This window comes from Gymnodraco acuticeps, unplaced genomic scaffold (assembly GCF_902827175.1).
Source record: "Gymnodraco acuticeps unplaced genomic scaffold, fGymAcu1.1, whole genome shotgun sequence".
NCBI lineage: Eukaryota > Metazoa > Chordata > Actinopteri > Perciformes > Bathydraconidae > Gymnodraco > Gymnodraco acuticeps.
In genome coordinates this window covers 1,635,821-1,649,013 of record NW_022990158.1, presented here as the reverse complement: position 1 = coordinate 1,649,013, position 13,193 = coordinate 1,635,821, and the positions used below count along the sequence as shown (strand labels likewise).

Genomic DNA, 13,193 nt, shown 5'->3' with positions numbered 1-13,193 from the left:
GCAGCAGACAGAACAGTTTGTGGCAGGGGGTGATGGGGGTCTTTTATAATCCTGAGGGCTTTCTTCCTGAGCCGCTGGGAGTAAAGGTCCTCCATGGATGGCAGCTCCGTCCTGGTGATGTTCTGTGCAGTTTTCCCCACCCTCTGTAAAGCCTTACGATTAAGGGCGGTGCAGCTGCCGTACCAGGCCGTGATGCAGCCAGTCAGGATACTCTCTATGGTGCACCTGTAGAAGTTGCAGAGTATCCTGGAGTCCATGTTGAACCTCCTCAGCCTACGGAGGAAGAAGAGCTGCTGTCGAGCTTTCTTGGTGATGGTGATGGTGGTGGTGTGAAGAGTCCATGTCAGGTCCTCAGTGATGTGGACACAGAGGAACCTGAAGCTGCTGAGTCTCTCCACCATTGTCCCATTAATGGCAATAGGGGCGTGTCCCTCTCTCTGCTGCTTCCTGTAATCCACAATCAGCTCCTTTGTTTTGCTGACGTTGAGATGGAGGTTGTTATCCTGGCACCAAGATGTCAGGTTTTCGACCTCCTCTCTGTACGCCGTCTGTGATCTGGCTGATGACGGTCATGTCGTCAGCAAACTTCACGATGGTGTTGGAGCTGGCCACGCAGTCGTGAGTGAACAGGGAGTAGAGGAGAGGGCTGAGCACGCAGCCTTGAGGGGCTCCGGTGTTGAGGATCAGGGTGGAGGATGTGATGTTTCCCACCCGCACTGCCTGGGGTCTGCCCGTCAGGAAGTTCAGGTTCCAGTCACAGAGGGCGCTGTTGAGCCCGAGGTCTCTGAGCTTGATGACCAGCTTGGAGGGCACAATGGTATTGAAGGCTGAACTGTAATCAATGAACAGCATTCTCACATATGTGTTCCTCTGGTCCAGGTGTGAGAGGGCAGTGTGGATGGTGAGGGCTATGGCGTCGTCTGTGGACCTGTTTGCTCTGTAGGCAAACTGCAGGGGGTCCAGAGAGTCAGGGAGGGAGGAGGTGATGAAGGTTTTGACTAACCGCTCAAAGCACTTCACTATGATGGAGGTGAGTGCTACTGGGCGGTAGTCATTGAGGCTGGTGATTATTGTTTTTTGGGGACAGGAACGATGGTGGAGTGTTTGAAGCATGTGGGGACTACAGACTGCAGCAGGGACATGTTGAAGATGTCTGTGAACACCTCTGCCAGCTGAACTGCACACACCCTGAGAACACGGCCAGGGATGCCATCAGGTCCAGGAGCCTTGTGTGGGCATCCACACAAGGCTCCACGTGGGTTGTGTACAATATGAGCTCTTTTGTTAGCTTAGTAGTAAAGGGTTGTTTTTGCTCTATGAAACCTGATGTACTTATATGATTCTGTTTTCTTCAAGTTGTATTTTGTTGGACGAACGCACTTATTGTAAGTCGCTTTGGATAAAAGCGTCAGCTAAATGCAATGTAATGTAATGTAATGTTGAGTCTGAAGGACACACAACCCATATCGCCACTTTACAGATGAGCTCATGGCCCAAAGTAAGGGACCACTTGGCTGAAGTATGCATGTCACCAGCACAATAAAGAAGGTCTGGTGCTTCCCTAAGTGTATCCCTAAAGCAGAAGGACTCCCAGGAAAGTGAGCATTGATATCATATCACTTTAAAATGTAATAAGAGTGCATTTACTCAAGTATTTTACTTAAGATACTCTATTCTTCTAAGCAACTGCAGTTTGGAAGTCAGTATTATTCTTTTTTCTCCACTACGTTAATTATACTATTTTTATTTTGATATTCAGAATATTAGCTACTGTAGTACAACAAATAAATCAAATAAATGCAAATGAATAAACATTGACATATCATTATAGGTTAAAAAAATCCAGCAGCATTATGCAAAATAAAATAAAATGATATAGACACATTAATGCAGCATAATCCAGTCATTTAAAATATGATTTTCTGAAATTGCCCATTAGGCTAAATTAGTACTTTTGGTACCTTAATATACTTTGATGCACGTACTCTAATGTAGGTAAGGTTTTGAATGCAGGACTTTTATTTGTAATACCATTTGAATAATTGTGTTGTCTTAAGTCTGAAACCTGAATACTTCTTTCTCCACTGGTTTAGTGATGTGTTTATGTTTAAGATATCTCCTTAAGTTTACCTGCATCATGGTTACAACAGGCGTCGAGTGTTCTTTCACACATAGCTGCATTTTTACGACATATTTAAATATATTATTATGTATTTTTAAAATACTTTTTACTGGGCGTTTAACTTCGGTTAGGTATCTGCTTGCTGACAGGTTTTCCTCCAAGCATGTGCGAACGAGCAGCGAGCCAGATGACACAAAGCCCCAAAATAGAGTAAAGTCCTCTTTCCAAGTGCTCTCTAAACATAGTGCGACCTTTTCAGGACGACATAGCGTTACGTTTCCATGATATAAACAAGTAGGGGAAACGAGCATGTTTAAAGAGTTAGCGTCAATGTAGACATACTTTACAGAGGTTACAAATGCCACAACAAATAGCAACATTTCCGGACGGCAGGTTAAAAAGCAGCCGGTAACACTCTGTTCAAAGACGAAGAGGATATTTTCTTACCTAGTTTAAGGTTTCTGCACCACTTTCCTTAAAGTTCATAACTGGCTAAGAAGAATTGGACTTTCCCTGCTGAGGGGAACCCAAACTCCGTCCTGCAGGAGGCTGGACCCAACAAGTGACACTGCGCGCTCACCAGGGGTGTGCGCGACGGGGCCGCGAGGGTGCAGCTGATTGGCTCAATTTCCCAAAAGCAGAGCAACGTCATCACAACTGCACTTAATTAACCCCAGAACCCCTCTCTGACTGGCTGGCACCTTTCTCTAAAATATATGTTATTTTCTTTGATTATTATTATGTATTTGTGTTCTTCAATTAGTGTTAAAAAGCCCTTCTCAAAAGCTGCATTTTTTGTTCACAGTTAAAAGTAACTCATATGTTTTTTGTTTAATCCTCACTTGGAATGCTACTATTAAGTAAGTCTAAATAAGGAAAGAAAGACAAAAAAAGGAACAAAGAAAGAAAGAAAGAAACACAAAAGAAAAGAAGAAATTGAACTTGAACATGGTACCTTAGTGACATTTTGTATTGATACAAGAGCGGCCTCGTCTGGATGTAAGTAGGAACTACAACTCTTTACAAAGACTGAAATGAGTGAATGACCCACTATATGTCAAAAAGTCACTAAAAGTCACAAAAATGTGTCCTTTATTTTATTTAATATTTATTGATTAATAGCAACTTGCTAAGACCTTTTGCTACTCAATTAAATGTAACGCATGTCAATAATAGACAGAGGAGTTTTAGGGCAAGGCATAAGGTAAACATTTTTTTTTCAAAATGTAAATTGTGAAATCGAAAAGACTTTTCGACTTTACTTACTTACTGTTAGTGATTTGAATTATTGAAAAAAAATCTTAAGATTTCAACAAGATACGATTTTGAATGTATTCTCATTCTCATTCTGAAAGCTTGATTGCTATTCCCTGCACTACATTTGTTCATTAATGTAAACATATATTAATACATTCCCCCCCCCAGATGTCCGACCCTGATACACTCCAGTAACATGGTCACTAAGAAGCATAATGCCATACAAAAAGAAATTATGTTTGCATGACACTGAGGTCATTGTTATATAATGTTTACCAATGCTGACTTACTGATATTGACGTAAGTGTGTGTGTGTGTGTGTGTGTGTGTGTGTGTGTGTGTGTGTGTGTGTGTGTGTGTGTGTGTGTGTGTGTGTGTGTGTGTGTGTGTGTGTGTGTGTGTGTGTGTGTGTGTGTGTGTGTGTGTGTGTGTGTGTGTGTGTGTGTACCATCCACTCACTCTGCAACTGGGCTGTTATCTTCTAGCGGGCTCTCAGGCCACTCAGGCGGGGGGAGGGTCATGGAGTCAGGCAGCTCTGATGGAAAGTCGTCGCTGAAAGTCTCCTGATGGAACATGGCTTCCTGCTCCTGTCGGAGAGAAGCTGCTACCTGCTGACTGGCTGCCTCCACCTCCAGCTGCTCCTCCAGGTCTGCAAAGCAAGAGATGGCTGACCTTAAAAGCAAGACTATTCATTTGTATTTGTTTAACACAGATCAACTGGTGAAACTGTAATAGAAGATGTATGGTGCTATATGAAGTGACTTTCTAACCATTGTAAACTTCTAAGATGGCAGAGCAGGAGACCGTGCCGAAGGGGTTGATGACGACACATTTGAAAATGCCCGAGTCTTCTGGAAAGGCCTCTGTGATCACCAGTGTGCACAGCTCCTCTGTGGAGGGGAACAACAGTACACATGTTTTCATTCAATAAAGTCTTTAACTTTCGTTTCCAGACAGGATTAAAACTGCACTTTGTTTATGAACATTGTATATAGATAACATCTCATTCCTTTAAGCATTGTTCGGGTAGCTGTTATTGTCACTGTAAATCACCCAGTCAACCTGTAAAAGACACTCACTTCTGTAACCTTATGATGTTATAAAAAAGTTAAAAAAACGAAATAAAACGATAATTAAAAAAAAGCAAATTACAAAATACAATATAATATCACATTTCTCAAAATGTTAAATGTATTTGACCTGGTTTCCTGGACAGAGTTAAAGCCTTTCATCAAAATAAGCCGGTTTCATCAAGGGGGTGTTATTCAAAAGATTATTGGGGTACCGGAAAGGTGAAAGTATTACAAAAACAACTTTAGTTGAAAGAAATTATAGCAAGGTAAGAATAAATAATATATGTTTTGTAAAAGTATTTTTTGTATATTCTGTACTTACCTGGCACTGATGCAGAGCTGGCCTCTGGGAAAACAAGGAGAAAGAAAAGTCAATTGTTTTTTAGTCAGCTCAGACCATATTTACATTCAAGAGAAATAGGACACTTCTGCAAATCAGACTCAGTACCAGTCATTCGAATGCAAAACCTACTCCGCTGAAATCAGACTTGAGCAATTACAAAGGCCCTGAGAGGAGAGTAAGAAAATACAACTCTTGTTATCCATTATATTTTTGATAGGTGATTGTTGTTGTAATAACTATTTGAGCCACAAGAGGGGGAAGTGCACCACTACCCCATAAGATAAGATAAGATATACTTTATTGATCCCAAATTGGGAAATGTTTTCATTGCAGCAGCAGTAGCATGTAAAACAAAGTATTGCACATCATTTGAAATTAAAAAGAGTAGTATAATAATAATAACAATAATAATAATAATAATAATATGTTTAAATGTAATATAAACAATTATACAATATAAACAGTATACAAATAAATAGAAAATAAAATAGAACTAAAAAAGTACAAAATATACAAGTTGACCGTGAAGATAAGAATCTGTAACTTTCTGGCCAAATTAAAGCAATATTACATGTTTTTAATAGGATATTCATGTATCCATTTAACAAAAAGTGTATCTTTTTGCTTGATTGTTTTGATTTGGTAAGTGTAAAGTCCAATGTGTCTCCAGGTCATAAGACTCCATCCCACTGCCAAACACACACTCACTCTTGCGTAGTATCCTGAAATCATCAGAGTCCAGTACTTGCTCGTCCTCTCTGTACCACATGACCTGCAGGGGGGGGGTTCCCCTCAGTCTGCACTCCAGGACCACCAGCTGCCCGTTCACTGTGGACACATCATGGAGGCCCTGCAGAGTGAAGGGGGGTGGAGGCAGAGGAGGAGAAATGGAAAGAAGACCAATAAGAGAAGGTCTTTGAAGATGAAATCAGTAATCTTTTATTTAAGACATACAGTTTACCAAGTGTGTCAGACCACCCATTGCATGAACATACAACATTTCACCTAAAAGAGACACATAGATCAACCAGGAGGAGACTCAAAAAACAAATACACATAAACGACTACAAAGGGACACAAAAAGAGACAAAAAGAGACAAACAACAACTTAAAGGTGATGTAAAACGGGTACAAAGAGACACCAAATGAACAGAAAGAAACACAAACAACTACAAAGAGACATACAAACATCTACATTTCATCCACAGTGACAACATACATCACTAAAAAACATGTATACAAAAAAACTCAACATAATATATTACTGTGAAAAAATCCATTCGGTATAACAAGTACTTTTACTTTCGATACTTGAAGTACGCTTAGCTGATGATTTGGGAAGTAATCACGGATAGAGAAAGAGTGACTACAATAGGTGGTAAAAAAAACGCAACTACAAAAGAACAAAACAATTGAATAAAACAAACAACTACAAGGACACACAAAATGACTACCAAGAAACATGAAACAATTACAAAAAGACTTCAAAGACACATACAATGACTAGAAAGACACAAGAGACAACAAATAATTAGGATACCGTATGTGTGTCTTACCTTAACAAAAGTAGGGGCCACTCCGGTCCCTGAGTACTGTTGATTCAAGATGGGACTCTGACTCTGGGAATACAAAAATGATACATATATTGAATTATGTTATTATTAATAATAATTCACTCTTATGTACAGTGACTGTCACATCTACAGGCTAAATCTAAACTTTGTCATGTCCATAATATGAGGAGATTTACGGTTGGAGGGCTGACAAGCAGCGGCTGCACCAGGCCGGAGCGTTTCTGAGCGAGCACGGAGGAGGAGGAGCTGGAGGAGAGCTCCCGAGAGGCGGAGGAAGAGGAGGAAGAGGAGATGGTCAGGGACATGGTGCTGGTCTTCTTCTGCACACTCTGGAGGCTAAAGTCATGGGACACATTATCAATGATTACACAATGATCACATTTTTATGGTTTTCCTGTGCATTCACTTGGGAGTTTTGTGTGTGTGTGTGTGTGTGTGTGTGTGTGTGTGTGTGTGTGTGTGTGTGTGTGTGTGTATGTGTATGTGTATGTGTGTGTGTGTGTGTGTGTGTGTGTGTGTGTGTGTGTGTGTGTGTGTGTGGTGTGTGTGTGTGTGTGTGTGTGTGTGTGTGTGTGTGTGTGTGTGTGTGTGTGTGTGTGTGTAACTTACTGAGCCATGTTTCAGGCGTTCCAGGAGGCAGTGATAGATGGTGTTTTAGTCTCTACAAAGACACAAGTAGACATGTTAGACTCTCCTACCATCTAATTCCAGATTGTATCACAGTGTATTAGAAACCTGTGTATGAGTCTGCCGTTCACAATTGCCTGCTTCATAGGACGATTGTATTGGATTGTTCAGGCTACACGTTACAGAGTTATATTTGTGCTTCAAATCGGTTCGGCAACCCAAAAGGATTTTAAATTATAACAAAAAAAGAGAGAAACGAGCAAATGCTGAGCAAACAAACCAAAAAATGATTTACACTCACTCAACCTGCCAGAACGGGTTGGAGTAGGTCATTTCCGATTGGCTGCTCTGAACAATAGAAGATCCAAATACATGAACTGAGAAACAGAAGAAGGCTAAATTAGAGATGATATGAGATGCTGATCTGGCTTTTCTTTTTGCGTGTTATCCGTAGTAAGCAAAACTCTAGGAATCACAGAAAAGCACATGTCAACTAACGTGCTGTGTGAAATAAACTGTATATGGTGAGTGATTGTAGACTTCATGGTTAACAGTGAATTAACAGTACGAACAATTACAGCTTTACAGTTGTTTATTCTGTAGCAGCTAAGTAATAAGGCTGATATGAATCACTGTGTTTGTTCTAAATTACCTTTTTGTTCCAGAAAAAAAGAATAGAACCGTCTCCTTTCTCATTCAATCTGAATCAAGACATACAGTAGCTGCCTTATATTCAAAACCTTTGTTCAACCATTTCCTCATAGCGGTGCAGCAATACAGCTTATGCATATGCTGAAAAAAAGCATGCATATCTTTCTTTATATATCTGATGTTTTAACTTGAGAGAAACCTCATTAACTCTTGACTACAAAAAATACCCGCTCTCTTAGTGTTTAAGGTCTTCTGTGTACGCAATGTTCTGAACATGCCATACATTACGCACAAAACGTATAATACCTAACCTCCGTGACGTATACACAACTTACGCATAACTTACATATGTGTCGAATTCAAGTTATTTAACATACCTAATTTCCTTCACATTTGCAGTTATCTTAAAAAACATAATTATGGTAAGCCTAACCGTGATCTTTTCCTTAACTTGACCACATTGTTTTCTTAACTCAACCTAACCAACTAGTTTTGAATCAGTGCAAAATGAAAATCAGATGTAAAACTGCGACCTTTTGTCACTGGTACCTGTCGCTTACACCCTCAAACTGTCCTAGGAATCCTTATGGGAGCCATTGACACAGATGACGAACAAATGTATATTCAGGTGCACTTAAACACACGTGCACACCTAGAACGTCCCTGTTATGTGAACTTTCTGATCATTAGTGTGTGAACCAACATTTTAACTGTGCATTATGCAACAGATCCTGACACTGGGTACTCTTTTATTGCCAACACATGCATAACTTGCTCTGCACCGGAACACTGATTCTGACCGTCATGGTCTCACTTTGTGTAGCTATAGTGTGGGTTATTGCAGAAAAATCATTCATTTCACACACACCATGCAGACCCCACAGACCCCAGCCTGCTGCTCCTGGTGGCTCTGGGCCCAGAGAAGGAGCTGACAGAGGAGGCCGGGGTCAGGTTTCAGGCTAAATTAAACCGTGGCACCTCCTGAGCACTGCAGAGACTCTCTGACCTGAGATAAATCTCTGTCTCCATTAACGAGACACTTACAGACAAACAGTGGAGGGTTACACTCTTTCATACTCTCTTATCCAAATGCTTATTTTAGTTTTTGCTCTTTACTTGACCATTTTATCTCAACACTTACATAAACATAGACTGGCTGAAACAGGAGATCTCAGTTTGAGAAAAAAAGAGCCACAGCATGTTCAATATCCATGTGTACGTCACCGTGTGTCTGTGTGTTCCCTAAAGCCTCCTGTTGATAAAACAACAGCTGCTGCTGAAGCCCTCGTATCAATTGTCTCTCGGTTACATAACCAAAGGATTTATGGCAGCGGCAACAATCTGCAGATGATGATGGAGACATTCAGGAAGTGCTGGACAGTTTCAACAACAAACCGAACAAGCATACCATCTTTATAATATAAAATGAAAGTAGTGCAGTTAATGTTCAAATTAAAGGTTATTTCTTTAATAGTTCATTTTCTGTCTGACTTTAAGTCTTTTGTATAGCTCCTAAAACATTGGATCCTACATTTCCTATAATACAACTCAATAGTTCCATGCTTCCAGTTGGTAATGCAGGTTTTGTGGTAAATATTTGTTTCTTAATCAGAAACAGAGAAAACCTGGATGATATAATTGTGACATCATAAGGGTCTATTTTTTTAAAGGTACTTTTGGACCAGCGTGCCCTTATTGGATATTTGTCGAGTTGAAAGGGGGAGACTGAAGGGAGGGTTAGGGTCTCTTGACCAAATAAACAAAAAACGTTTTTTCTTATATAAATAATTATACCCCTTTGATCTCAGAGAATATCCTCGTAAATGTATTACTTTAATATTTGTGTGTACTTACAATGGCCCTCCCCCAAATTCATGTGTTACATTTATTTAAAATGTAACAACATTACCTGATAATTCATATTAATAAAGATATAATTTATGATACAAATAAATATACATTTATAAAAAAGAACCATGATAATAGTACTTTAATTTTCAAATATATGAAGTGGAAGCCCTCTCTCTCCTGCAGGGACCAAAGTGACTGTAGTCATGTCTGACCCAATAAACTCCACCAGTGACCTGAACTCATGTGTGGGATCTTCATATATCATTTAAGAAACACATTGTACTAACAGATTTACACCAGGAATACTTCCCATCATAGACTGCAGGGTTTATATTTGCCTGGGTGGGAACATTAAAGGTAGGGTAGGTAAGAATGGAGAAACCAGCTCAAGTGTGCTAGAATTTGAAAATACGCAGCCTCTGGCAGAGGCCTGTACTACGAAGCTGGATTTTTGCTTATGGCGCATTTCCACTGCAGCGGGTAGCCCCGTTTAAGCGTCCTTAATCGTCCTCAAGCGGCCAGGCCAGTTTTTGGTGGCCTTTCCATATAGCATAGCACCGGCTAGCGGGTACTTTTTCCCTCTTTTTCCGCACCAGGGCCAGGGCCTGATAGAACCACGATTTTATGGGGCCAGGGCTGAACTAGTGACGTCAACACTCTCGACTGCTGATTGGTCAGAGAGAATCGTCACAAGATCGTGCGCGAGATCATACCTAGCGTCGCATATATATCTAGAAGCAAGCTTGCAGCATTTTTATACACAGCATTTTTGTAAACGGAGGAGCTACAAAAATGGCAACGTCAAAGAAAAGCACACCGTGGTCGACCGAGGAGGTGATGACGTTCCTACATCTCATTGGGGATGATAAAATCCAGCGGGAGCTCGACGGAACAACTCGAAATGTGAAAAAAAAAGCCGATCGCCCCGCCTACACTGCGTTGCTACCCCAGGTCCTAAACTGTAATGGAAATGCGCCACGGCCTCGGACGGCCAGCGAGGCAGCCCGAGGCCTGAGCGAGGACGCTTAGGGACGCTTAAACGGGGCTACCCCGCTGCAGTGGAAATATGCCATTAGCGAGGTAACTTCAGGGTTAACTCTGGGTTTCCGGTCCTATGACGCTGGTTCTCTTCTTACCGGCCGGGGTAGATCTCCATGGTAACTTATGCTGAACGGCGCAGGTTTGGTTCCAGGATAAGAGATCAACTCAGTGAAAGCACCGCCTGCTGACCAATCAGAGCTCAGTGTGCAGAGTTTAAAGCTATCAAGTCACATTACAGGAGAAAGGAAATACAGAAAAACTGCCGTTGCAGGAAAGACGGCCGGCAAAAATCAACAGTGTGAATGTGAAAATTAATAGAATATCACCTCCCAACTTCAGAGCAATCTGACTATTATAACATTAGCATTGAGAAAGCTTACTTAAATAGACCTATCTGCCACAACATAAGTAACCGGATCAAAGTAACATTACGTCCGCGGCACTGTGAGTGCAGACGTCGATGTGTCATTATCATTCATATCACATCATAATGTATCATATATTTCCTTATCTGAGTCAGCTTCTTGAGCCGTATCTGGCCGTGCAACACTTACATTGTCACATACTGTATGCAGAAGTATTACTTTAAGCCAGTGATTCTCAAATGGGGATATGCGGACCCCTGGGGGTACGTTGGGGTACTGCAGGGGGTACGGGAGATAAAAAATAAATAAAGGCTAATTAAAAAAATACCACGCATGATTACAAAAATAATCATAGTACAATAAGTTAAATAGAAAATACAATTTTATAGTAAATATTCCTAGAACCACCAAGGGTTCAAGATCCGTTCTTGTGCTTTTCTGGTGCTTAACTGGTTCTTCTTAGTGTGTGGTTGCGTTCTAGTCACTTTGCTCAGCGCTATTGCTTGTTACAACTTTTAATGCCGTACTCGCCATTAACTGTTATTGCTCAGGTTAATCTCGCCACCCTCCGACGTAAGCGTATTGGTTCTTGCCGGGCAGCCGAGTGGGGCCAGCTAAGAACCGGGTTTCGGTACTGAGAGCCGGCTGCGCTGCGGTGGAAACAGGAAGAACCAGAGCTAAATCAGGTTCTAGCCTGGAACCACGCTGAGCGGAAAGCCAGTTGCAATATTATATTATAACAAATAGACATTGAAATGGAATCGTGGTTTACAGCAGGGAACGTGGACAACGGAGAAAAAAAGAGAGCCAAAATTGAGCCAACAAAATGCCGTCAATATCCAACACAGTCTCACGGCATTTTGTGTTATAGTCACGAAATTAATCTATTGAAATGGCGAATCTATTTTGCCATTTTTTTTGTGTCACACAGAACGATTTTAAAAGTAATGTAAATAATAGCAAATTAGAAGGAAAAAGAGATTACAAAAAATACAGATTTCAGTATTCTGACACAGAAGGATTTTAGAAGCAATGTATTTCTATTGGTAGTATGTTTCGTGCCTGCACCAAATAATAACAAATTAGAAGGAAAAAAAGATGACAAAAAATACAGATTTCAGTATTCTGAGGCATCCATCCTCACGGATGGCAAAAAAAACTCCGACATTATACAATTTAAAATAAAAGGGATGGTTAGGCTTAGGGTAAGATATTGAGAAAGAACATGTTTTTATGAACCACACAGCTTCTGGTATTCCAAGACCCGACCGGACAAAAAGACGTGGTGCAGGCACGAAACATACTACCAATATAAATACATTGCTTTTAAAATCGTTCTGTGTGACACGAAAAAAAGGAGAAAATCGTGTTGGTGAACACGAATCAATAGATTAAATTAATTTCGTGACTATAACAAGAAATGCCGTGAGCCTGGGTTGCAATATCAGGAGGCGTATGCTTTGATGGGATTCAAGTCAACAAACGGCAACCCGCCCCAGGTATTGTGTTTTTTCTGTGGGGAGAAACTAGCAGCTCGATGAAACCAGCGCACCTCCAGAGACATCTCAGCACCAAACACCTGTGTCATGTTTGTAAGCCACCGGAATGTTTCAAGAGAAAACTTGCTGAGTACAGATCCTTGCAAGAGATGATGCGAAAAGCCTCCACAACATCAGCCAAAGCACTGCAGGCATCGGACCTAAAACTCCTAAATAGTGTGATTGCAGTGTTATTACATGGTTTGTTTATAATTGCACATTTGTTTTCAGTTACAACGTTTTTTTTTTTAACCCTTTCATGCATTGTGGTCGCTCCATTAGAGACTGCTAATTGAATGCTGTTTTCTTGTATATGCATGGGGTTTCGGATGGTATAGTTGCACATCAGGCACCACAGTGGATTTTATTATAATATTTCTGTATTGTATTTTATAGTTTTTGCATAATATATCATTTTGTTCATTGGTTTGTTAAACATATATTACTTAACAATCTGTTTTAAATGTCTCATGCATAACGATGAAAATATCCTTAGTTTGTTGTAAATCATGCATGAAGGAGACATTACTATATTGTAATTATATATATATATATATATATAGGCTTTTTCTATCAATTTTTTTGGGGGTACTTGGCTGAGAAAATGTTTCAAAGGGGGTACATTACTGAACAAAGTTTGAGAAGCACTGCTTTAAGCAACACATTAAGTTGACGAAACACTCGAGTCAAATGTAATTGAAGTCAGATCCACTCGTGTCTTAGACGGGGCAGTGATATCATAAACCTGTTA

General features: G+C 40.5%; 1 protein-coding gene across 1 annotated transcript in view; it reads right to left on the bottom strand.

Annotated features, from left to right (window-relative positions):
- The window catches only part of LOC117546982 (palladin-like), a 37,272-nt gene that overhangs the window by 18,592 nt on the left and 5,487 nt on the right, over positions 1-13,193 (bottom strand). The window contains 7 exon segments of the mRNA XM_034217434.1: positions 3,839-4,028; positions 4,150-4,269; positions 4,775-4,798; positions 5,504-5,645; positions 6,352-6,414; positions 6,546-6,705; positions 6,979-7,030. Coding sequence (XP_034073325.1) covers positions 3,839-4,028; positions 4,150-4,269; positions 4,775-4,798; positions 5,504-5,645; positions 6,352-6,414; positions 6,546-6,705; positions 6,979-6,986 — 707 coding nt within the window. The 5' untranslated portion in view covers positions 6,987-7,030.